General features: G+C 37.4%; 1 protein-coding gene across 11 annotated transcripts in view; it reads left to right on the forward strand.

Moving 5' to 3' along the window:
* Positions 1–373: 373 nt before the first annotated feature.
* Positions 374–27,379, forward strand: part of sanbr (SANT and BTB domain regulator of CSR) — a 66,893-nt gene continuing 39,887 nt past the window's right edge. For 2 of the 11 annotated variants that reach the window (XM_063055970.1, XM_063055976.1), the window contains exons 1-11: positions 374–852; positions 3,799–3,842; positions 4,983–5,143; positions 6,967–7,147; positions 8,644–8,713; positions 17,344–17,582; positions 20,550–20,608; positions 23,564–23,724; positions 25,705–25,791; positions 25,887–25,997; positions 26,281–26,404. In XM_063055970.1, the coding sequence (XP_062912040.1) occupies positions 4,994–5,143; positions 6,967–7,147; positions 8,644–8,713; positions 17,344–17,582; positions 20,550–20,608; positions 23,564–23,724; positions 25,705–25,791; positions 25,887–25,997; positions 26,281–26,404 (1,182 nt within the window). In that variant the 5' untranslated portion in view covers positions 374–852; positions 3,799–3,842; positions 4,983–4,993. Of the gene's footprint in view, positions 853–3,798; positions 3,843–4,977; positions 5,149–6,966; positions 7,148–8,643; positions 8,714–17,343; positions 17,583–20,549; positions 20,609–23,563; positions 23,725–25,704; positions 25,792–25,886; positions 25,998–26,280; positions 26,405–27,379 lie in introns of those variants that run through there. The other 9 variants (XM_063055973.1, XM_063055971.1, XM_063055972.1 and 6 more) reach the window with 9 other exon arrangements.

Genomic DNA, 27,379 nt, shown 5'->3' on the forward strand with positions numbered 1-27,379 from the left:
ACACTTTGAGAACTTTCTGAGAGACAGACCCCCCCCAATCAGAACGACTGACTAAAACCTCCTTTCATAACCACGGCCTTCTTTTCCGCATTGAGCTCCTCTCACAGTGCGGTTGCCTAGTTACCCGAACGCCGACCTTGCTGCACTGCGGCTCCGGTCCGCAGAGCCAAGGGAAAGCTGAATACTGCGACGCGTAAAACCAGACGCCTTCGCTGCCAATCAACCGCCGGCCCAAAAGCCCCGCCCGCAATCTGGCGCGCCAATTGGACCAATGTCGGCCCCCGTTCGTAGAGCTTCCGCCCCCTTCCCGTTGCCAGGGTGAATCTTGCCTTTGATTGGTTGCTCGGTATGCCAATCAGAAGGGCAAGTTTGGCCCTCCTGCGCTTGTTCGTCCGGGCGGTTGATCTGATGCATGTTTGGTGCAGGCATTGTGGAGTAATGGCTGGAACTGGGTAGCAATACAAGGAAGATACGCCTTTTAAAAAAACCATTAAAGAAATAGCACTGCGAATTTAGAGGATGTAGTTTTGCGGCGGTATGTAGTTGGCGTATTTGCTGCAGTTCGAGCAGAAGGAACAGGGATAAACCACCGATTGGCTTCACAGCCGCCGCTGTGAGTTGGTGCTGTTGAGGTGGAGGAGAGGACACGATGTCGTTTGGCTATACTAGACAAGTAGTTTTGAGTGAAGTGGGTTGTACCGTTCAAGTTTAAATTCTGTGTTATCACTCGTCTGTCGACGTCTGTAAGGAGTCTCAATGGAACCACGGCAATTCAGTCTTCTAGTTTAAATCGTATTGAGAGTGTCAGCCCCTCTGACAGTGCAGTCCTTCAGTCTACCGGCGGTAGCTCGGGTTAGTGTAAATATGGCAATGCTTTATTATTTATGGCCCAGTGGCCCATATGATTGTGGAGCACCCGAATATATGGATATATAATTATTCATGTATTTTAAGCGTGACAGAAAGCACATTTATTGTTAAAGGCACGAGTTTAAAATAGGATTTAGTGTACATATAATCCTTGAGCATAGGTTTCTGAGACAGGACATTTCTCCTAATCCAATTTGTACTGTTCTTTGGCCCCTATTTAAGTAAATTTACAACTAAGGATGTATTCGATCTCAGTTTGTATTTTAACGGGAAAGCATAGTGAAAATCGTATTTTGTTACTTATTCTGGGACGTACTCATAATGTATCATTTTTCCTAGATTATTGATATAATGGAATGACTTGCAGATTGCAATACATTCAATCAGGATAGTTCTGTGCTAATTAAATTGAAGTGGGACTGAAGTCACATTCAGACGGTCCTAATAAGGAATTGTAGATTTCCACCTCTGAAGGATGTTATAATTTTTATTTATAGAGCACCTACAATCTGGTAGAATGTCAAGGTGTTTTGCAAGAACATGTTATTTATCAAAATTTGGAACAAGCAGTTAGATAGTATTAAGACAAATGACCAAAGCTTAGACACAAAGGCATGTTTCAAAGGAAGGGAAGTGTAGAGGATTTGGAAGAGGTTAGGGTCTTGCAGCTGAAAGCAAAACTCAATTATAGAGAGATTTAAAATCAGGCGTAACAGAAAGGCCAGAATATGAAGAGTACAGCTTTCATTCAGGGTTGTAGTCCAGTGATCACACGAAACAACATGCATTAATACAAAATTTAGAACGTTTAAACAATATTTGCTCTATAATTTCCCCATTTTCTATTGATAGTGTAGCATATTGCAGCCCTTTTGTATGTTGCAAATTGATGTTTACTTAAAGATAATATGTAGACAAAGCATTTGTGATTTAAAAATCTAATAGAAGAACAGTAAAGCCATAGAAAGTTTAGATAACTTGCCAAGGAAGGATAACAGGAAAGTCTTGAGAGAGAACTGTGTAATTCCACACCACAGTTATGGCTGTGCCAAGGTTTTCTGTTTACTCCCACAGCCTAATCCTGCAAGTTAGTTCTAATCATGGAGTGTCCAATTGCCTTTTCAAATTTCCTACAATATCTGATTTGGTACATTGCCAAACATAACTACCCTTCATTGTGAATAATTTTTCATTTTCTTTTTGAGTTCTTTTATATTTAAAATATAGCATATTCAAGTTTAATGAATTTAAATAACAAACTTTTAAAATATTTAAAATCATTTGACTTTCTTTATCATCTCACTGCCAAAGAAAAAAAAGTCCCTACTTTTCTGTGTCAAAACATAATTTTGGTGTTCCCACTAATCTTTTACAAATCATTGAGGTAGCCACTAGGTGACTGGGTTCTGTCTGCTTTAAAAGCAGAGGAACAGAAATGCTCTTAGAGTCTTGACCCAGTTTTACTTTTCGGTGAGTTCATGTCCAATCTGTAACTTGCTCTTCCCTCCATATTCTGTCATTACTTCTGACTAGCAAGAATTCGATTATAATTTTAAAAAACTGCCTTTTTTTGAAAACTGTAGCACCTTCTGCATGTAAAATTGCCTCTCATCTTTGTTCTTCAAAGGCCTGACTAATTTTTAGGTAATGGCCTCAAATTGTAGCCTACACAATTAGCAGAAGTAGCTACTTTTCCTAAAATTCACCTGCATTTTGGAACCTTTCAAATTCCAAAGAATGCAATCCTGTTTTTTTTTATATAGACTGTGCTTGTACTTTGTCTTTTGAGGTCCATGAATCACTTTGATAATTTATGCTGCACTCCATCCCAGATTATATCATTAAGTTTTAGTATGACTTGTATGTATTTTCTATGCTTCTTCCCTGTAACACCAAATGTTTCATGTGTATGGTTTTTTTAAAACTTCTAACAAACTTTTCTCAGCATGTTCAAAAATTTGTATTTGCTTTTTCAGGCCCCTTTGCTATTGCATCAGAATTCCCTCAAAATAATGTTAGATTATTCTGCCTATCCACATTGTTTCTCCCTAATTATTTCACTGGATTGAAGTAATTTGGAAGAAACAATGTGGATAGGCAATGGTCCTTCCCATCTCAACTGTCTAAATCATTGTTATTATTGCTACTAAGATTTGAATCATTTGCAAACTTCAGAAATGGCTGTCCAGTGTCCCAACTCCAGATCTTTAGTATGAAGCTAGAAAAACAATGGTGACTTTACCAATTTTGGGACACTGTACTTGTTTCCAATAAGAAATTCAGTGTCCGGTCCTGTCCCTTGCCTAATCAATATATTCATGTTACTAGTCCCTTTGATACCATGCACTCATATTTTCTCTATAGATCTATTAATGGATTACTTATCAAATGCCTTTTGAAACATTTGCTAGTAAGCCTCCACTGATGTGCAGGTTTCTTCCATAGCAGCAAAGGCCAAAGAGGAATTAAAATAACTTGCTGAGGGAGTTAATAGAGAGAAAATGACTCTTTCATTTGAAAATTACTTTTACTTTATGAAAGAATGAGGAGATTAGCTAGAAAAGCTATGTTGTTAGGAAATGAAATGCATGGCATAGGGATGGATGAGGTATGGGGGAAAGTGGACAGATCTTGAATGCAAGAAAGATACATGGCCTTCAGAAGAGAATTTATAGTGGGATTAGTTATTAATTTCTTATCAAGAAATCTCATTCCTAAGTTTGTCGTCCAGAACTGCTGGCAGTGTCATAACTTGCACCAAGTTGTGTATATGCAACATCTCCTGGATACTGAGCTTGATGGACTCTGGCTTAAAGATTCCCTTTTAAATTTGCACCTTTGTTTTCAGATCCTCTTTTGCCTTCTTTCACTCTACCTCTTTAATTACCCATGGCCCTATATCCCTTTGAAATCTCTGTTTTTGTTCAGGTACTGCTGCCACAATCATGTAACAGTGCATTTTGGTTAAAGAGGTTAGTAATTTCAAATTTGTTTTATAATTGATTATAAGTATGTATTGGCAGCAAAATTGTTAAATACTGATCTGCTCATTTGCCTGCAATGTCAATATAGACGTTTTGCTGTATTATATGTCATGAATGAGTGAGCCAATAACACTCAAAGCAGCCAAGGGATCACACTTGAGAAACAAGAATTATGGACACTGATAAAATAAATTAAGGTTATAGTAATTATAGAGGGTAAAAGTGTGTTGCACCATGGCAATTCCGCATCTAGGCTGCCTTTTGAGAAGTGTAGCCATCATCAAATTAATTACAAAGGAACTTTTATTTCCTTGTTATACTAGTTTGTGTAGGGAGTTTTACTCTTGGAAGTAATGGTGTTGCTTATTAATAGGAATTCTTACCATTTTACATCTCTTTATTTAATTTCTTTTACAATTGGGATAGGATAGGAAATAAATATGTGCTAAATGAGGGCAAATGTGACTAGCTTAGGTAGGCATCTTGATCAAGATGAACCAGCTGGGCCAAGGGGCCTGTGCCCATGCTAAATGATATTAAAAATCCTTTTACTAGGAATTTAATTTTTTTAATCTGCTGTCAAAGGCCAGTACTTATTATCTATCCCCAAGTGTCCCTTGAGCCAATTGCCATGCTGGACCATTTCAAAAAGGTGGTTTACATAACTCTGGGTCTGAAAAAGCATTATAGGTGAATCTGAGTGTGGATATCAGATTTCATTTCCAGAAGGTTGTCCCATTATTAATACTAACTTTCTTAATTTAATTAATATTCCCCAGCTTTCTTCAATGATGGAATTTGAATATCTTTCTAGATCAATTGCTGTTTTGCTGTGTGTCCAGTATACCGGTGATATGTTTTCAAACAACAGTGGTTTACTTTGTTTCTCTCATGTATGTTTAGAATATTATTAGCACTCTATAAATTACAAATATACTTGAATCTAGCAACATAAATTTTAATTTTGTGCAGTACCTAATTGTCTAGCAACCACCTCTGTGCACATATAACTGGCTATGCTAAATTAACTAAAAATACAAATCCAGCTGGGTCTACCTGCAATAACTCATAATGCTACTTTTAGTATAAAATTATTTTTAACTAAGTTGCTACTTTTTCTCAGTTTAGTAGAAAACAGGATGAGTCATGCGAGTTCAGTAAATACCCCATTTCTTTATGAGAAGCAAGGATTGGTGCTGGACATGATTCTCCGCTCTATGTTAGGAGTAGCCCAGCCTATCACCTGGGAAGGAGTAGCTAAACTCATACCAGGAGTCACAGCCAAACAGGTATTGTAAGTTATCATTTTGCCTTTTGAGGTATAAGAACAATTCTCATTTTTACTTCTCCAGTCAAAAGTAATGTTACATTATCAGCTAGCCATTTTATTGTTAGGAGCATTGACTGTTGAGCTCAAAGTCTAGTAGTCTGATAGACTGGTATCTCAAAAATACCAGACCAAAAATATCCTTAATGTAATGAAATTTAAATTAATTTGATTTAGATTGACTTTTCCATAAGTATTTCTGATTTATAAAATATTTTAACACCCAACTAACAAAGTAGGTTATTACATGTTATTTTATTAATAATTTCCTATTAGCCAAAAATTGTTTGTTAGAGACCTAGTCAATTCCTGAAAGGTTTTCTTACTTTTTTTAAAACTATGCCTATAACATCTATAAAACTTGTATGGAAGGATATTCTAGTTGTTCATTATAAACTTAATATCACTGTTATAAAATACAGGAGATTTGTACTGCGAAGTTTTGGTAACTTATTGCACTGAGCAATGATTTTTTTTTTAACCAAAAAGGCACCGCAGTTAAACTTTAAATAACAAATAAATCTGGTGGAATGGTTTTGAAAAGTTCTTAGTTCACAATTACAGGAAAATTAATGTTAATATTTAAGAAATAGTGTAACATGAGACTATAACTTACTAAATTAACAATGGGAATTGAAAATGTGAACTGGTTTGTAGAAAGCATTGGAAAGTAATCAAGACCAGTTATAATTCAGATACATTTTGCTTAGACTTCTATATTGATTTTATAGTGTCATTTAGAAGAATGAAATTTATGTCATTTATCTTGGCTTGTGTCAGCAGTGTAACTTCTATGGTATATTTCTTGTATATTGATTAGATTTTCTTGTATTTTTGTTAAATATTTCGGTGTGTAATGAAGAACAACCTGATTGTCTCATCATAGGAATTTCCAGCTGTTAATTCTTCCAGGGATAAGAAGATCATATTGGTGAAAAATAATTGATCTATTCTTTAAAGGGTAATAGTTTACATGAGAGGTTCTGAGTCACTTTTGTTATAGATCCAAGATGAATTGTATTATCTTAAGGAGTAAAATAATAGAACTAATTTCTATTATAATAAAGAACTGACCAGAGAATTAAATATTAATAAATGTGCAGAAAGATTTTAATAACCAAATATTTGAAGATTCAGCTTAAATCTATGTAATTAGGAAGAATACAGTCAATACTGTGTGCCTAATATGAGGCAGTACTTCTCATGCAAAGTTAATGAGTGTAGGAAAAGTAAATGGAAATTGGTTGGGTATCCAACACAGAAAGCCTTTTGTATTAGGGAAATGAGTATCTCATTAATTAAAAAAAACAAAGTGAACTATTATAATAAAGTGGGAAGAATGAGATTTGAAATATGCTAAAATTATTAAGGGTTGGTATTAATGATAACAGTTTACTAGAATTGAAAGATTTAAAATGTGACAATTTTATAATATTAAGAAAGCGATATTGAAGACCGAACAGGATAAATTATCTCTTGACTGATTTGTGATGTTGTGCAATACACTGTTGAAGTTAGTGATTTAAGCAAAGATATACCAGTTGTTAAGATTGGCTTAGGTGATTGAAGGAGAGGGTTATAAAGGAAAATATGGCAAGAATGGACATGTAAAACTGCATTTGTGTTAATGTGAGGGATGATCCTTTATTCAAAATCATTGGGCAAATGAGCTACTTTATACTCATCAAACAAATTTAATTTCTGAGGGCAGAATCTGAGTTGCTATAGGGGCACACTGAAATAGCTATGACTTATTTTTGAAGCCAAGGTTTAAATTATTTGCAGTGTGCCAAGAGATTTGAAGAGCTGAGAGGCAATGGAATCATGCCCCATATTTGTGATGAAAACAAATGTGAAGGGAAGCCATCTAAATCATTGACCACATATATTAAATCATCGCTTTTGGACAATGAAGATGATGAAAAAACTCGGTTATCTGCAGTGCAGAACAGCACTTCCATATCAGGTTAGTTATGTCTGCAAGGAGTTTTTCTTTTATATTTCAAGGTTTTTTTTTCATTAACTGATTCTTTATATATATTATTTTATTTAAATAAACTAAGCTTGTTGAACAGGATAAAATATTTAGAATATTTATTTGGATATCAAAGGTATGAATTCATTTTCATTAATTATTTTGTTGAAAACATGAACTTTTACCTTTATAGTTTGTGGCTTGCTGAATAGTGCCTGAAAACCACATAGCATCATAGAGCACAGAAAGAAGCTATTCAACCATTTCTGTCTCATTTGATACTTTGAAATAATTTTCAATCCAGCTCTGCAAATTTCCCCTTTTTAATTATACATAGAATTTCTCTTATACCTTTTATGATTTATTCTAAAACTCCATCAGATGTTGCAAACCAGACCATAACAAGTTGCTATATTTAGAAATATTCTAATTTCTCCTTTGGATTATTGCCAATTATTTCAAATTTGTATTGTTTGGTTACAGACCCACTTACCAGTTTTTCCCTCTACTGTTATCATTACTTCCATATAATTTCAGGGTGTAGTAGCACTTCAGGTTTGGACTAATGGTCCAAAAATATTAACTTTTAATACTGCCAGAGTAACCATGAAATTTTGAATTTCACTAATTAAATAATGTGGAGTAAAATCTATAGTGATTGTTGGAAAGATGCTGTTGTTTCATTGAGTTCTTTCAGAGTAATAACTGTCAAATTTATCCAGTCTCATCTACCTAGCTTCAGACCCACAACAAAGTAGTTGGATCTTAACTACCCTCATAACTGTCCTTGGAATGAATAGCAACATCCATACCCCATGATAGAATTTGTTTTAAAACTCCATTAAATTTCCTATAAACTTTGCTAACACTTATCCTCAAAGAACTTCCTCCAAAGTCAAATGCACGAGTATGTGAATGTACAGGTGCATTGAAAAAATTACTTACAGCAGCATCAAGTACAAACATTCACAAAAAAAACATACATTATGCAAGATGACACAATGAATGCTTCAGATTCGAAGACCTGAAATAGTTTTACGATAACTTGGTATCCTTTGGGCAGCCTAATAACATTGTCTTCAAGAATCAATGAGCTATATGTTTAAGGGTCTAGAAGCTCCAATTCAGTCTAATTCAATGTTGCTCACATTTGAGGAGAGGTAATTCTTCCTTTACACCATGCTGGAGCTCAAAATCTTAGGATTTTGATTTCTATTTTCTGTTTTCTGTAGTTCCCTCGTTTAAAAAAAATTCAGTAGTCAAAATTAAATTTAGTGATAATATTGGATATTGGTTAGAATGAAGGTCATTGATGATTTGTAACATATATTCTTGATTCTTAAAATTTATTTTAATTAATAAGTGAATTATGCTTGTTAAATTTTGAATTTGGTAATCTGATTTGACACAGTGATCTTTGGTTCAGTATGCCAACTTTGTAGTTTCATCATTTTTGAATATTCAAGGATGAATTACTTTGTCTTCAGGAAGAAATTGCACTCTAAAGGAAAATGGTTCAACGGATAAAGGTGAAGACAAATTAGATGAAAGCCAAGGGTAGGTAACAATGAAGTATATTCATATCTGTCAGGGAAATAATCAGGCCTTATTGAAACATAATGGTGGATAGTAGCTACCTTTAAAATAATTAACAGAAACAAACATTATCAGACATTTGAAATGGGGGATTGCTTTACAGGATTTAGGCCCGTGTTGGTGTCAGCAAGTGTGTGAAAATTAAAGTAATCAGCAACTGACAACACCATAATATCTAGTTTGTTCTTGAATAACACCATGATATCTAGCTTATAGTACAGTGATGTGTATGGAAATGGCTGATTAGACCAGTCTGGGCTCATAGCTGCTTTCGCACAGCTGACAGAGTATTGGGAGGCTGTTGCATTAGTCATTCTTGATTTTCAGGTGATTCTCTTTTCCTCTTTGTTTCCCCTATTCTAGCTTTTTCATATAAATGAGGAATGTTTTTAATGTGGGTATGCCAAACAGGGCAGTCCAGTGCTTTTAGTTCCCAGTGGTGTGTGTCAGTGTTGAAGCTCTTCAGAGATATCCTAAGAGAATTTCTTCTGTCCACTGCATAACCATTTTCCCTTGGTCCGTAACTACTTAGGGTTTTATTACTATTTATTATTTATGGTACAACTGTAACGAAAACCAATTCCCCCCCCCCGGATCAATGAAGTATGACTATGACTATAAAGTAGTTGCTTCTGTATTCTGTTATCAGGCATTCTTCTGACATGTCCTGCTGTTCTGATCTGATTCTTTCAGCACTGTAAATGCTGAACAGCTTTAATTTTTGACGGAATCTGTGTGTCGGGAATCTTGTCTTGCCACTCAATGTGGAATATCCTGTGCAGACAAGTTATGTAGAATTGATTGAGCAGTCTGGCATGTCTGCTGTCTACTATCCATGCCTTGCAAGCATACAGTAAAGTGGGTATGATAACAACATAATCTTTTTTTGGCTTGGTCTGTGGGATGATTCCTTTTCATTCCCACAGTCTTCCAAGCTCCTGTCCAGTGGCACCGACCTCAATAATAATGATGTGTTTTGAGTAGTTGGTCACGAACTGCATTAAGTCCTGCCTTCCTGCTATGTTGAACCCCTTCCAGTTTGCATATTACCCAAAACAGTCTACTGATGATGTGATAGCCTCTGCCTTCTACTCAGTCCTGTCCCACCTGGAGAATGGTATCTCCTACATCAGAAGGCTGTTCATTGTCTTCAGTTCAGCGTTCAGTATGATCATCCCTCAGAAGCTGATGGGTAATCTGTCCCTGTTGGGTCTCAACACCTCCTTCTGTAACTGGATCTTGGACTTCTTTATGGAGATATCTCAGTCAGTTTCTGTTGACAGCAACATCTCAAGCTCAATCAAGCTGAGCATCAGTGACCCAGGGCTGCGTGCTCACCCACTGCTGATGCATGGCTCACTGGATCTAGCACTAACCACTTCTTTATGTTCACTGTTGACACAACGGTGATTGGCCTCATCAGCAACAATGAGGAGAGAAGCAGAACAATGCAGAGAGGAGGTAGATCTGCTTGTGAACACAACAACTTGAGCCTCAACATGGACAAAACTAAAGAGATGATTGTGGAGATAGATACAGGCTGGCCACTCCCAAATGCACATCAACGGCTCCTGACTGAAAGAGAGGAAGGAGTACCAAGTTTTGGATGATGTCACCTGGTCCCTCAGCACCACCTCTTTAATCAAGAAAGTACAGCTGCACCTCCACTTACCGAGGAGATTGAGGTGAGGGAGGCTCCCCACCCCATTCTATCTATATTTTACCAGAGCACCATCAAGAGTGTCCTTGACCAGCTGTATCACCATCTGGTATGGGAATTATAAGGCAACTAACCAGAAGACTGCAACGGATTGTGAAGACTGCTGAGAGAATCATTACATTTTTCTCTTTCCCACCCCACCCATCCAGGACACACACCAGAGGCGCTGTGTTCACAGAGCCCTCAGCGTTGTCAAGGACACCTCCTATTCGTCCCACGATCTCTCTGACCTTTCTACTGTCAGGCAGAAGGTACAGCGGTGTAAGAACAAGTACTGTTAGGCTGGGTAATCGCTTCTTCCCCGAGGCTGAGACCGCCGAACACTGCAACCACCCAGTACATATTATTTATGACAGCACCATTAGCAGTACCACTGGCGTATATTTAACTATATGTTGTATATGCACTCTTTGTCAACTTGTACATCTACAGAATACATTTTTATCTGTTAATATTTTATGTGCTGTAATGATATATGTACTGTATTTTTCAACTTGGTCCCTGAGGAATGTTGTTTTGTTTAACTCTTTACATGGGTAAGACTACATGACAATAAACTTGAACTTGACTGTACTACTATTGACTTCAGCATTGATTGATCTTGAGAAAGTGCTGCTTCTTAGTTTAGATGTGGAGTTTGGAGAAAATGAGCCTGTGATCTGTCCAACAAGCTGCACCCCACATATGGCATTATTCAATCTTGTGTCTTACTTATCTTTTCTCCTAACAATAATGTTGTCCATTAGATACCAGTGCTTAGTGCCTGGATGCATCCAAAAAGCTTTGTGATAACTTGGTTGTTGGAAGATGGTATTTGGTTATGATTAGATCATCCGTCTTGCACAATTTGGGTAGCGGTGAAAGTATAACATTTTCAAACTTCGATTTTGCCTGTGGTCTGTTGTAACTCCTGAACTGAAGTTGCCAAGAATGGTAAATTTCTTTGACCTAGTTACTCCTGTGATCAGAGTCCAGATCTTCATGGCACCATAGTAGTGTAGCGGTTAGCACAATGCTATTACAGCTTGTGGTGTCGGAGTTCATTTCCGGCATCCTCTGTAAGAAGATTTGTGTGTTCTTCCATGTGTGCATGGTTTCCTCCGGGTGTTCGGTTTCTTCCCACAGTCCAATGATGCACTGGTTAGTGGGTTAATTGGTCATTGTAAATTATGCTGTGATTCGTCGTCGTCGTGGCTATCCCTCGAGGTCGAGGATGATGGTCTTTGTTCTGAAGAAGTGGCCCACAGAGTGAAGACGCCTGTGCGTGTATTTGTTTAATGTGTATTTGATATTGCACTCCAAGAAGCACACGATACTTCACAAATCAACCAACTGATTCCAATGGCATGGAAACCACGACGATTGGAGTTGATGGATTTGTTGCAGTCTTCACCTGCCTTCACAGCCGTTGAGTTCGAAGAAACTTCATCCGCCTGTTCCACCGTTGAGGTCTTGGATTGTTCTTTGTCAGGGACCTCACCCTCGACCTTACCGCCATGGATGACCCTACCAGGAGCATAGCTCCAGACAGCATTGCTCTCGGGTCACAGGACCACACAAGCATCTCCACCGCGACAAGATGACAATCCACGGAGAAGTATGCTGTGATTAGACTGAGGTTAAATAGGTGGGTTGTTGGGCCAGAAGAGCCTTTTTCACACTCTATCTTTAAATAAAATAAATAAAACATTCTTTGGCTTCATCAACATTTGTTGTTGTGGGAGTAAAGATCATAACCAGAATAGCATTTTATTTATCCTCCAATGGCTGTTGTAAAGTCATGAACCTATCATTCATTCCCTTGGGGGGATGCGTTAAACTGCTAAAGTTTAGTCTTGATGGCAAAGTCAACACCTGCGCCTCTATGTTCTTCCCTACTTCAACTGCTCAAGGAGAATGTATACCACAACCACTCTTTCATCTGCCAGGTGACTTTCACTCAGTGCAGCAATGTTGATGTTATATCTAGATCCATAGCTTGCTTCCAACAAAAGCTCATCTTCTCTTTCATCTGTCAGCAGTGGACTTGTCCATTAAGATGTGCACTTTCTATGCATCAATTGTGAGTGAAGTTGTCTTCCTTTTTTTTTGTTTTGCATTTGTTCAAATGCTGAGATGAAGAGCCCTTAGCTGCTGTAATAAGAACTCAGTAGGGCAGGCAGCATCTATGAAAATAAATAAACGGTCAACATTTTGGGTCAAGACACTTCATCAGGACTGAAAAGGAAGAGGAAAGATGCCAGAATTAAAAAAAGGTGGGAGGAGGGGAAGGAGGACAAGCTAGAAAGTGGTAGGTGAAACCAGATGGGTGGAAAAGGTAAAGGGCTGGAGAAGCAGTAATCTGATCGGAGAGAGTGGACCATGGGAGAAAGGAAAGGAGGAGGAGGAGCAGGGGAAACGATAGGTAGGTGAGAAGAAGAGATAAAAGGCCAGAGTGAGGAATAAAAGAGGGAAGGGGTGGGGAAAAGAAGAGGAAAAAAACACTAAGGAGAAAGTGATGTTCATGCCATCAGGTTTGAGGCTACCTCGATGGAATATGAGGTGTTGCTCCTCCACCCTGAGGGTGACCTCATTGTGGCAGAAGAGGAGACCATGGACTGGCATGGCGGGATAGGAATTAAAATCGTTGGCCACTGTAAAATTTTACTTTTAGTGGATGGAATCGAGGTGCTTGACAAAGCCATTTATATCGGATCTCACCAATGTAGAGGAATCCACATTGGGAGTATCAGATACAATAGGCAATAGATTTGCGAATGTTACCTCACCTTCAAGGACTGCTTGGGGCCCTGAATGGACATGAGGAAGGAGGTGAATGGTCTGGTGTTGTCTTCTTTGTAGGCACACCCTCACCCTCACAGGTTTTAATGAAGTCGGTAACAACTGCAGCATACTCATCCAGATTAGAAGATGAATCCCTGAATACAGTCCAGTCCACCGATTCAAAGCAGTCCTGTAGGCGCCCCTGTGCTAATCGACAACCTCCAAAACAACGGGTTCTGTAGCTCCCTCTGCAACTGCATCCTTGACTTTTGTGTGACTGGGAGACCATAGTCAGTGTGGGTCTGAAATAACATCTCCTCCTCATTGACAATCAATGCTGATGCACCTTGAAGGTGTGTGCTTCGTCCACTCTCCACTTTCTCTACACTCATGACTGCGTGCCTGGGCATAGCTCAAACGCCATTTATAAATTGGCCAATGACACAACCATTATTGCCAGAATTTGAGATGGTGGCGAGGAGGCATACAGAAGTAAGATAGCTCAGCTGATTGGTGTCGCAACAACAACCTTGCACTCATTGACAGTAAGATCAAATTTCTAAGTAAATTAATGATCTAAGTACACATATGGTCACCACATGCAACCCTGAGATTTGTTTTTTTGCAGGCATACTCAATGTATCCAATAACCATAATAGAATCAATGAAAGCCCGCACTCAACGTGTTGAACGGATGGCCAGTGTGCAAAATACAACAAACTGCAAATACAAAACAATAATAATAATAAATAAACAATAAATATTGTGAACATGAGACGAAGAGTCTTTGGAAGTGAGTCCATAGGTTGTGGGAACAGTTCAGTGATGGGACGAGTGAAGTTGAGTAAAGTAATTTGCTTTGGTTCAAGAGCCTGATGGCTGAGGGGTAATAACTGTTCCCAAACCTGGTGGTGTGGGTCTTGAGGCTCGAGTACCTTCTTCCTGACGGCAGCAGCGAGAGGAGCTCACCATGGCCTCAGTTGTGGAAATATTTGATGGTGAATGCTTCTTTCCTGTGACAATGTTCCATGTAGATGTGCTCAATGGAGGTGTACTGGGCCATATCTATTACTTTTTGTAGGATTTTCTATTTAAAGGCATTGGTGTTACCATTCCAGGCCATGATGCAACCAGTCAATGTCCTCTCCACCGGACTTCTATAGAAGTTTGTCATAGTTTTAAATATCATGTCAAATCTTTATTAAACTATTAAGGAAGTAGAGGCACTGCCATGCTTTTTTTCATAATTGCACTTGCATACTGGGCCCATGACCGATCACCTGAAATAATAACATAGGAATTTAACGCTGCTGACCCTCTCCACCTCTGATCCCTCTGTCTCATGGACCTCTGGTTTCCTCTTCATGAAGTCAACAATCAGGTCCTTGGTCTTGCTGACACTGAGTAAGAAGTCATTGTTGTAACACCACTCAGCCAGATTTTTAAGTTCCCTCCTATATACTGATTTGTCTTCACCTTTGAATTGGTCACATGACAGTGTCATCAGCAAACTTATATATGGCATTGAAGCTGTGCTTTGCTTCACAGTCATAAGTGTAAAGTGAGTAGAGCAGCGTGCTGAGCATACAGCCTTGTGGTGCACCCATGCTGATGGAGATCGTGGATTAGATGTTGTTGCCAATCTGAATTTACTAGGTTCTGCAGTTGAGGAAATCGAAGAGCCAATTGCACAAGGAGGTCAACCTCTTGAAGCTTATTGATTAGTTTTGAGGGGATGAAAATATTGAATCCCAAGTTGTAGTTGATAAAGAACATCCTGATATATGTATTTTTGCTGTCCAGATATTCCAGGGTTGAGTGAAGAGCCAATGATATGGCATCTGCTGTGGACCTGTTGTGCTGGTAGGCAAATTGGGGTGGACCCAAGTAGTTTCTCAGCCAGGAGTTGAAATGTTTCATCAGTATCCTCTCAAGGCACTTGATCACAATGGATGTAAGTGCTACTGGACTACAGTCATCCAAGGTGGACCAAGGAATTGATTGTGGACTTCAGGAAGGGGAAGCTGAGGGAACAAATGCCAGTCCTCTTTGAGGGATCAGCAGTGGAAAGGATGAGCAGTTTCGAGTTCCTGGGTGTCAACATCTCTGAAGATCTATCCTGGATCCAAAATATTGATGGAATTACAAAGAAGGCATTACTGGGGCAATATTACATTAGGAGTTTGAGGAGAATGGGTATGTTACCAAAGACTCTTGCAAATTTTTACAGGTGTACTATGGAGAGCATTCGAAATGATGGCATGGTGTGGATTGCACAGAATCAGAAAAAGCTGCAAGAAGGCGGCATCCATGATTTAAGACCCCCGCCCCCCCCCCCATTACTCAGGACATGCCTTCTTCTCATTGCTACCATTGAGGAGGAGATACAAGAACCTGAAGACACACTCAACATTTTGGGAGCAGCTCCTTCCCCTCCACAATCAGATTTCTGAATGAATAATGATCCCATGAACACTACCTCACTTTTTTTTCTTCTTTTTGCACTGCTTACTTAATTTGTACACTGTATATAATTTCTTCTTGTAATTTAGTTTATTTTATTATTATGTATTGCAATGTTATGCTGCCACAAAACAACAAATTTCACAACATTGAAAGTGATAATAAACCTGATTCTGATTCTAAAGCAGGCATATACCATGAGTAAGTATCAGAATCAATCAGAATCAGGTTTTTTATCACCGGCATGTGACGTGAAATTTGTTAACTTAGCAGCAGCAATACTTAATCCAGCAGAGAGAGAGAAAAAAATGAATAAAATAAAACATAATAATAAATAAACAAGTAAATCAATTGCATATATTGAATAGATTATTTAAAATGTGCGAAAACAAATACTGTATATTAAAAAAATGAGATAGTGTCCAAAGCTTCAATGACCATTTAGGAATTGGATGGCAAAGGGGAAGAAGTTGTTCCTGAATCGCTGAGTGTGTGCCTTCAGGCTTTTGTATCTCCTACCTAATGGTAACAGTGAGAAAAGGGCATGCCCTGGGTGCTGGAGGTCCTTAATAATGGACGCTGCCTTTCTGAGACACCACTCCCTAAAGATGTCCTGGGTACTAGTGCCCAAGATGGAGCTGACTAGATTTACAACCTTCTGCAGCTTCTTTCAGTCCTGTGCAGTAGCCCCTCCATACCAGACAGTGATGCAGCCTGTCAGAATGCTCTCCACGGTGCAACTATAGAAGATTCTGAGAGTATTTGTTGACATGCCAAATCTCTGCAAACTCCTAAAATAACCACTGTCTTGTCTTCTTTATGACTACATTGATATGTTGAGACCAGATTAGATCCTCAGAGATCTTGACACTGGGGAACTTGAAGCTGCTCACCCTCTCCACTTCTGATCCCTCTATGAGGATTGGTATGTGCTCCTTCATCTTACCCTTCCTGAAGTCCACAACCAGCTCTTTCGTCTTACTGATATTGAGTGCAAGATTGTTGCTGCACCACCATTCCACTAGTTGGCTTTGTATAGTCGGCCATTTTCTCTTAACAAAAGATGTTGGAGATAAAATGATCTGTTTATCCTCCTTGTCATCCTGTTTGATAAATGAATTTGCATTTTAAAATGATAAAATTTCAGCTGAAAGGAATTGTGTGCTGTGAGAACAGTGTAACAAAGGGTGTTATAGTGAAGAAGTATGGATAGCCACAGGTTTTGATAGTCACCAGCACCTTTAAGCAATGTAGCTAAATAATCTGATTCCCCAAGCTATGAATATGATATTAAAAAATGAGTAGTTGAGAAAATTAAAAATTATAAATCTAAAGACAACTGAATTCCTTCATTTTCGTTCCTGATTCATGGGAGTGTATATAAACATGACTAAAGTCTGGCCAAACTTTCCAATGCTTGCTGTGATGAATTGTATAAAAATACTATCTTTTGAAGGACAAAAATTTGGTCAAATGAGCAGCAAAGTGCTAGTAAGCACCTATCAAATGTCATAATTTCTTTTTAACATAAAAGATTTAGAATTAAAGCAACTCCAAATCACTTGATTTTGTAGAATAGTTGTAAGTTATAGAAAATGTAACTATTTTTAAAGGTGTCTTTTCAATTTGTATTTTTTCTCAATAGGCCTAGCGTGGTAATTCACGTTTGTGATGAAGCCAAAAACTTGAAGCGTGATTTTGTTTGCCCTCGGAATTTGCTCGTCAGTGAGATGAAATATTTTGCTGAGTATCTCTCTGTAGATGCACAGCGTTGGCAAGAAGTAGATATTTCGGTGCATTGTGATGTCCATATCTTTGCCTGGTTGATGAGCTATGTGAAGAAGAAACTAAAGCATCAAGGACAGGCTGAGCAACCAGAGCTCGGTATGTATGAGGATAACATTGTAACTGAATATTTGTAGATTGGAGAGCTTGTCATAACTTTATACTGATTTTCTTCGGTATTAAGGATTTATGTAGTTTATAGTATATTTTATCTCAAGGTAATGTACTGTATTTACAATTGGATAATGGTGTACACTTCATGTTCAATTCATACACAGTATGTTACCTTCATGTTGTCTTCTAATAAATTCTTAAATCCTTATACAGTAGTGTTTTCTTGCTTGGTTTATTTATTTTCTTATTGCCAGGTTGTGCCACATACTCACATTTGTTCTTAAGCATCCTCTCACTGCCACATTTCAAATGGTCAGCCTTCACCATCATTAAGTATAGTAACTTAAAAAATAGGAACAGAAGATTGTTCATAATTTACTTTTCAAACATGGGGTAGAGCTTCGTTGAAAAGACATTTCCCACGTAGAAACATCTATATACTAAAACTCTCATGCTCTGTTTGTCTGTTTGTGGCCTCCAATTAGCGCAAACGGTGCATTACAGCGACAATTTTTTTGGCTAAATCGAATTAAAATGCACTAACTTACAGAATGCAGGCAAAGTGCAGGGTTATATATTCGTATAAAATTGCTCATTTGCCAAAATAAACAGGCTCCCTTTTAACCTGAGACCTGATCGGCCATCATGGAAATTGGGACGTGACAGCCCAACGCATGTGCACAGCCCGTCTCAGCAGCGACACCTACTGGAGCAAAAGGGCAGGGCAGCTCTATTTCGCGGGGTCACATTCTGCTAATCACCACCATCAGCATGTGCAGGATTGGGACAGATTTAACTGCCACCCATCAATAAGAGATAATTGAATCTTATTGTAATGACATACTTCGAGACACCCATAAAACCCTTTGCTGCAGTCAAAAGACAGCAGTGACTATATCACGTCCATTTAGGAGAGTGCCAACCGCATCATCAAGAATAATCAGCATCCTTTGGTGTTAATGCTTCGTATCTTCTATCCAGCATTAGGGTAAAAAGAAAAAATGGTCAGCCTAATTATGCCGCGTGGAAAGGGAAGGGGGATATTATGGTCAAGAGATGATGCCAAAAGTCGTCAGGAAGCGGCAAGGAGAGGGAGAGAACAAGAATTGGATGAGGCCAGGGCCGCATGACTCCAGGATCAGAGTCAGGACAAAAAAAGATGAGAGAAGAAGAGACAGAAGTGATGAGGCATGTACATCTCCCGGATCAGAGACAAACAACAAACAGCAGAAGAGCTGAAGAGATGGGGGATGAAAGAGCTGCATGTCTCCAGAAGGCTGGCAGATAAACCAGAAATGATGCCATCAAAAGTGTCCTTCCTTAAATGAGGAGCAGCTATATTTGCTTTGCTATGCATTGTTCTTCTTTAATAAACTGAGGTTTCTACTTAAGTTTCCAAAGCAAAGCGATACCAGTAGCATTCAGGAAAATTTAATGTTTATTCTGGTCACATCAGACTGCACTACCCTTCTCTCAAAGGGTGCCCCAGCAGGTCACCCCGTTGTCTAGTATGTATTAAATTTGATTCCTTGTCTAAAACTACTCACTGTGTGCCTATCTTTGTAATGTGATGGAAGGATGTGGTTTTATGAGTGAGGTATAGATCCAATTTCTGTGCCCCTTGAAGTAATTACCAAATTATGATTGCTGTCCTCCATCTTTTCATATTTTTCTTCAGATGGTGTATCAGACTGACACAGCTTGTCTTCATAGGATCAAAATGTGGTATTTGTACTTGGTAGAGATGTTCTTGAGTGAGTTAGTGTTGATGGTATGGTGGAGAAATATTTGTGAAGGGTAAAGTAAAACTTGGCTATATTATTGATGTTAGAATTTAACATTTTGTTTTGCTTGTTCTTTTGCATTCAATTTGGTTTAAATATTTTCAGTTTACTATTGCTGTTTTCTTTGGTTGCTCCACATTTTAACATTATTAATGTATGTTTATGGGCAAATTGAAGTAATTTTGGCATTCTGTGTACCAGTCCAGTTGCTGCTTCCACATTTTGTGGTATCATCATTTACTTGTTGATCCATATTTTTAGTCTGTTTAGTTCTCCCATGACCAGCTGATTAAATACAAGAGAAGGCCAAATATAAATCCCCATGAAATACTTTAGAATGCAGTCTACTTCTGATTACTCAAAGTTGTTTGTGCTAAGTGATCCAAATAATTCAATAACTTGAATTAAGCTGTCAATTTTGCTTCACTGCAATGTGGGGATTTGCTTTCTTATTATTGTAACACGCTGCAAGTCTTGAATGCTCAGGCTGTTACTTTTGTATAAATTTTAGTGTCCGAAGGAATTGACACAATCATTTGATTTAACTATCCTTGCTGATAACCTAATAATACAATTTTGAGACCCTGTAATATCACTGCTGCAATATGGAGACAGGAAAATTATATCACTATATAGATCTATTAAAGGCACACATTTATATTTTACTGTTAAGGAAGGTATTCTAGCTAAGTTTTTAATAGTTAATATGTGGTGCTCTTTATGGAGGAAATAGAAACTAACGCTTCCCTCTGATTTTTCTTTTTGTTTTAAAAAAAAAGTATGTCAACTGTACTTTTTTCCATAGATGCTGTCTGGCCTGCTGAGGTCCTCCAGCATTTTGTGTGTGTTACTCGGATTTCCAGCATCTGCAGACTTAATCTTGTTTGTAACTTTTTATAAATTAGGTTTGATTATTCTCAAACAATGCATTATAATAATGCAACAATAAACCTGCTACAGATTTTTGAGTCAGATGCATAAAGCATTTTATGGGCCTTTGAAAATAAAGTATCTAGCATTTTATTGTTCTGAAAATTGATAGCATTAATTATTGCTCGAATTGATTATGACAATTACAAATGACCTATTTACCTATCATCTTGTGTTTATGAAACTTACAGTTACAATTTGTGACATTTATGGAAATTTTGTTTTCCATTTCTTTTAGAGCCTAGTAATGTCGTCTCAATTCTCATTTCATCTGAATTTTTGAAAATGGATTCCCTGGTAAGTATATTTTTAATTAATTACTAATGTGACAAATATAATCTGATTTGTGAAAATCTGTCTTTTTTTCCTATCCTCTTATTTTGCAGAGTCATACATAGTAAAAGAAAAAAAGTTTGCATATACTCACTGCCTTTCACATCTGTTGAAAGGTATCCATTTGCACTTTACCATTTACAAAGTGGTTTGAGTTGCTCATTGAGGTAATATAGGAAATTTAGCAATCAATTTGAGCAAGATAAACCATCAAAAGCAATGAATAGATGATCTATTCTTAGATTATATTGATTTAGGACAAAATACTTCCCCTTTGAAATAGTGTCATAAAGTATTAGATTAGATTATTCTGCATCCATTTACGAGATTAGTCATATGAATTTGTTTTAAATATTCAATCATATGATTTAAAAATAAATGGAGTAGTATCTGCTTGTGGTTGACAATTCCAACTTTATAATATGTACCCTAAGCTTAAATGTTATGGATATTTACAGTATCAGTACATTTTTGAATAGTGCCTTTTATATGATTGGCAATTATATTTACGTACTGGGGTGAATGCAGGTAAGGCCTCCATTCCCAGTACAGGCAGTCTGGTCTCTGTTAAGGACAATTCAGAAGTAACATGTTAGTTATACTGCTCATAGGCATGAAATCCATATGGCGGTTTTCCAACAGCATCACATCAACATTGTCAACTGTAGCACAATTGGTAATCTCCATAATTCTCAGCCACAAAGTTGGGGGCTAAAGGCTTGTTCTCAAATGTAGAACAGTAAAATAATGTTCCCCAACTGGATGTAAAAGATCACATAGCAATATTTCAAAAATTAGGAGGATTAATTCCAGTTTTGTGGGCAATAAGTTATTCATTTTGCAATATTACTGAAAAAACATACCATCTGGTCATAACACATTGTTACTTGTGGATACTTCTTGTATGCACAGTGACTGCCATATTTTCCAAAATAAATCACTTGCCATACTTTAAAAGTATCAATTGACCTTAAAACATTTTGGGATATTCTGAAAGAAACATGATAGATTGTGCAAAGCTTCCTTTTCAAGTCTCTCAAACATAGTCAATTCTTGCCCTGCAGTAGGAGCAGAAAATACTGCTAGTATTCAACACATTGAATCTGGAGAGAAAAGTAGACTTAATGCTTGCAGTCAATTTCTAGCATCTGCAACTGTTTTCAGGTTTATATTGGCTTCATAAATGACATTGCAATGGTATATGAAATATTGTTTTAATCACAGGTACAAATACCTGCACTCAGTGGCCACTTTATTAGGTACAGGAGTGGAACCCGGTGTGGTCTTCTGGTGCTGTAGCCCATCCATTTCAAGGATTGACTTGTTAAGCATTCAGAGTTGTCTTTCTGCACACCGCTGTTATGATGCATGGTTATTGAGTTACTGTTGCTTTCCTGTCAGCTTGAACCAGTCTGGTTATTCTCCTTTGACCTCTCTCATTAACAAAGCATTTTTGCCCACAGAACTGTCGCTCACTGGATGTTTTATTTTGTTGCTTTTTTTTTTTAACATCATTCTCTGTAAACTCCAGAGACTGTCGTGCATGAAAATCCCAGGAGATCTGCAGTTTCTGAAATACTCACACAACCTTGCCTGGCACCAACAATCATTCCACAATTAAAATCACTGAGATCATATTTCATCCCTGTTCTGATGTTTTGCCTGAGTAACAACTGAATCTCTTGACCATGTCTACATGCTTTTATGTATTGAGTTGCCACTACATGATTAGCTGATTAGACATTTGCATTACTGAACAGGTATACCTAATAAAGTGGCCACTGAGAGAATATACTACACTAACTTGGAATAGATAATATTCCAACTTTAAATTTACTGTTATGTTTAATTAGGATTGTTAGCAAATTTAAGAACAAACTTTTTGTGCTCATAAATAGATATTAATAACAGTTCTTCAGCTCTAATGCAGTTTTAAATCACATTGAAATATTAGCTGTATTTGTTATATTATGAAGATAAAAGTAATTCGTGCTGTATTTATGCAGTACCATGGGCACCACAGTAGCATAGGGGTTAGTGTGACACTATTACAGCTCGGGATGTCGGAGTTCGGAGTTCAATTCTGGTGTCCTTTGTAAGAAAGTTTGTACGTTCTTTTCATGTGCGTGCATTCCCTTTGGGTGCAGCAGTTTTCTCCTACAGTCCAAAGATATACCGGTTAATTTGTCATTATAAATTGTTCTGTGATTAGGCTAGGGGTTAAATCGGTGGGTTGCTGGGCAATGTGGCTTGGTGGGCCGGAAGGGCCTATTCTGCACTATATCTCCAAATAAATCAATAACTAGATAGATAACATCTAACTAACTAGCTAGCTGCAGTGGTTTGAGCATTATAAAGTAAATTGACTGTATCATCATTTCATTTTATTGTGTTGGTTCCTAGGTGATATGGCCCTAACTTATTTTTATATGCAAATATTCAACTTGAAGCTATTACTTCAACCAACATAAATGATCTTTGATTTGAAGCTGAAGTATCTTAAATCTCACTTAAGATTATAGGTACAAAATTATAAATGTCTTGTGACTGCACTTGAATATTTTGCTGGTTAATCATGGAGTACCATGGAGAAAGTTCATCACCCTTTTCTCCTCTTTGTTTTGAGCTTGGTACATGGAAATGGGTGGTTTTTAATATGACAAAGAGCAGAAATAAAGGCTTTATTGCAAAATATATACTCCAAAATAAAGCATATTGCTTTAATGATAGTCTTTTTAAATGTGGTGTTGATGTTAGTCATCTAATATTGTGAAGTGCTGGAGTTTGCAAAGTTCTGTTGCTTCTCATTCAACTGAAGCAAGTAGATAAATAAGCTTAGGGTAAGGAGATGGATGCTGCATGATTCATCCTAATTATTATATTCAGTGCATTTTCTATATTTGCTCTTTGTTGCTTTAGGTTGAAGAGTGCATACAGTACTGTCATAAAAATATGAGTGCCATCGTAGCTACTCCTTGTAATATGAACTGCATCAATGGCACCCTAGCCACACGTATTATTGACCTCTTCACACATAATGAAGCTGATGAAGTAAAGGACAGAAAAGATAAATTTAAAAGGTAACCTGAAGTGTAAAATTATAGTTACCTGAGAATATTATTAGCTGAAACACAATATGCGGTTACATTAGATCCTTGAGTAAAGTCTGTGAGTTGGATGGTGATATTTTTCCCTCCCTTTGTGGATAAAGTATGTTTTGCCTTACGTAAACAATGCACCAATGTGGTCAAAATCAATTACAGTGCATCACAACTAAAATGTAAAACAGATTTGCAGTATGATAACTTGATGTGTGTTCAGATCTTGGCTTTTGCTAATTCCCAACCTCTTGGTCCTAGTCTGTGCCATTCTTCAATTGTACTTTTTCTCCTTCAGTGTTTTCGGGGTAAGTTACGCATATTATTTTCATATTAAGCAAGCATCAGATAAAAGAATATCAGGTTTTTTTTTGCTGGTAACAATAGTCTTTGTTTTAATAAATAATTCTGATGGCATATTTTTAAATATTTGTCCTTTGGTGTTAATGTGCATTAAATAGAATCAATACAGTGTAGATTAGCTATTATGAAAGATCAAAATGCTACATTAGGACATGTTCCTCCTCTTGAAGTTAGATTTATTTCTCTAACTGTTACTATACAGCTACGTATGTTTTTTTCTTCTTTGTTTTGTTTTGCTCAATCCTTCTGCATTGCCAAGTTTATTTTGTAATGGAAGCTGAAACTGCTCGTTGAATATGTGAGAATAGAAATCATAGTAACAGTCTATCTGTAGTAACTTGAAAGTTGGAAGCAGATATTGGAATTTATAAGCATTTATTGACTGATACTGAGCTAAAGATCATTAACAAAGCTGGCTTATAGCACGTTCTGGACCATCCTAGATCAGAATATTTCCATTATGAGGAAACATTATTTTGTTTTATTAAAATAATTAACATTTAGGGTAAGAATAATGTATAGTAAAAATGATGATTTGCTCTTGGACTTCAAAAATCTTAGTGGTTTGATATCTGGTTCTCCAGCAGATATTCGCACTTTCCACGTTCCATGGTTCTTTTTCCTACATTACCTTGAAATGTTAGTGTGTAACATTTTTTAAAAAAATAAACTTAAAATCTGTTAGTGCATTAATAGAATAGCATCTGATGATCTGGAGAATCTAAATTCTATTTTAGAGTTTTACTGTGATTGGCTTCAATGTAAAAACAGTAATAAAGCCTCCAAGGTATTTAACTAAAAATATACGAAATTCAGTGGAGTACCACTATCTACAATTTTCCTCTGTGATTTACAAACGATCTTTTCTGGGAAATATATTTCTGATTTGCTTATTATCACTGGAAGAAATTCTTGGAACACTCCAACTAACAGTACTGTAGGAGTTCCTACACCATATGGGTGACAGCAGATTGGGGCAGCTCATCACTAGTTTATCGTACACAATTTAGAAAAGACTATAAATGACTTGTTACTCTCTTAAATGATTATTTAACTCCCATCCTGAGTAGTGGGTGTACATTCTTAAAACCTCATAATTCAGCATTAATTGCCACAAATTTGATTATTTTGTCTAGCTCTGAGGTAGAGCGAACAGTTTACATTTTTGGGGCTTCATTATACTTGTGGTTTTGTACTACTTGGAGTGCTTAATGCTTACGCTAATTTCATGTTTTTTTCTCTCTGAGTGGGAAGTGGAATTCTCTGCCCCAGAGAATGGTGGAAGCTAAATAATTACTAAAATTCAAGGTGGAGCTAGATAAACATTTGAGGTCTGTGGGGAACTATGAAAGATCAACCATGATTATGTTGAATACCAACACAGCTTGAGGGGCCTGGTGGTCTACTACAGCTCCTGTTTTCTTCTGTTCTTGTGTAATGACTAAATCATTCTCTTGTAAGCATAGTGTCATCAGTACATAAGCTTCAAATGAATGATTTTTAATATAGAGAAAAAATAAGTTGAAAGAAATGTAATCTTTTTAAAAATACAACTTAAATACTTTGTGGTTTAATTTATAATATTATTCTATTAAAAAGCAAAATATTTTGTAAGAAGATTGAGAGGCTATTTGATCCAGAGTACAAGGACCCAGATTCTCCAGGGAGTGCCCATACCCTGTACAGGTACTACTTGAAAATTTTCAAATGATTTTGAGAAATTGTTTGAACTGTTATTCCTGACTACTGAAGATGTCATGTGGTGTTCATGTCTTTTTCAGATGTAGTTTGTGTAAGAAACTTCTTACCAAAGAAACTGAGAAAATGCTTCCTTGTTTGCCTGTGAAAATAAATATTGATCTGCATGGAAATATAATATACTTGCACAATAGGTAACTTCTGAATTATACAAATGCTTGAGCTTGCAGCAGAGTTTATCCATAAAAATAAGGTGTTGAGGTTACTGGTTGCTGCCTTTGATACTTTTAGCCTACCCATCACATTTATTCCTGCAACATCTAACCAAAAAAAATTGATGCAAACTTGTAACTGACCTAACATTCTTCCTGGTTTTTGAAATTGCTGTATTTTTTTGATGGTCCGTTACTCTTTTTGCTAAATTTTTCCCAATGTAATAATAAGAGTAAAGTTAACCTGAGCATTTGCAATTTTTAGGGACAAAAACTGGGAAGTGCACGAGTATCTTAATAGCCTCTATGAAGACTTGAAGTCTTGGCAAGACGTGTATTGGCGTTTATGGGGAACTATAAATTGGTTACCGTGTGCAAGATGTAAAAAAGTAAGCTTTCATATTTACTTTTGATGCTGAATTGTAAAAAGAATGTTAAAAGTGCCACTTCCAACAAGTTATTTTTTAAATCTGTTATATAAACTGGTTTTAGTCAATTTAAAAACGCAAACACGAGGAATTCTGCAGATGCTGGAAATTCAAGCAACACAACTCAAAGTTGCTGGTGAACGCAGCAGGCCAGGCAACATCTCTAGGAAGAGGTACAGTCGACGTGATAGGAGAAGACAGGAGGGGGAGGGATGGAGCCAAGAGCTGGACAGTTGATTGGCAAAAGGGATATGAAAGGATCATGGGATACTTTTCTTTCTCCCTGGGCCTCCTGTCCTATGATCCTCTCATATCCCTTTTGCTAATCACCTGTCCAGCTCTTGGCTCCATCCCTCCCCCTCCTGTCTTCTCCTATCATTTTGGATCTCCCCCTCCCCCTCCCACTTTCAAATCTCTTACTAGCTCTTCCTTCAGTTAGTCCTGACGAACGGTCTCGGCCCGAAACGTTGACTGTACCTCTTCCTAGAGGTGCTGCCTGGACTGCTGCGTTCACCAGCAACTTTGAGTTGTGTTGCTTTAGTCAATTTAAGGTGCCTTGCTTTTTAATTGACAGATAATGGAATTACTCAACAGAAAAGAACTTCTGTAATGAAGGGCTAGCTGTACTAAAAATGGGTCAGTTAACCAGTGTGAATGATTAGCTGGGTGCTGTGGGTAGCATAGGGGAATTATCAAGGTATTGCCTACCTTCTTCCAACATCTGTAGCTATAGGGCTGGTGCCCATGGGTTGGGGAATTGAAGGTGTTACCCATTTGTTCAAACAAAAATGGTGCAAAAAACAAAAGTCATAAGCCAGTTACTTTCACTTTATTTATGGGGAAACTTTTGAAAATAATGATGAGGACATTGACAACCAGGGGATTGAGTGAGGAAAGCTAGCTTGGATACAATAAGGGCAAATTCTACACAATTTT

Source organism: Mobula hypostoma, chromosome 8 (assembly GCF_963921235.1).
Source record: "Mobula hypostoma chromosome 8, sMobHyp1.1, whole genome shotgun sequence".
In the NCBI taxonomy this organism is placed as follows: Eukaryota; Metazoa; Chordata; class Chondrichthyes; order Myliobatiformes; family Myliobatidae; genus Mobula; species Mobula hypostoma.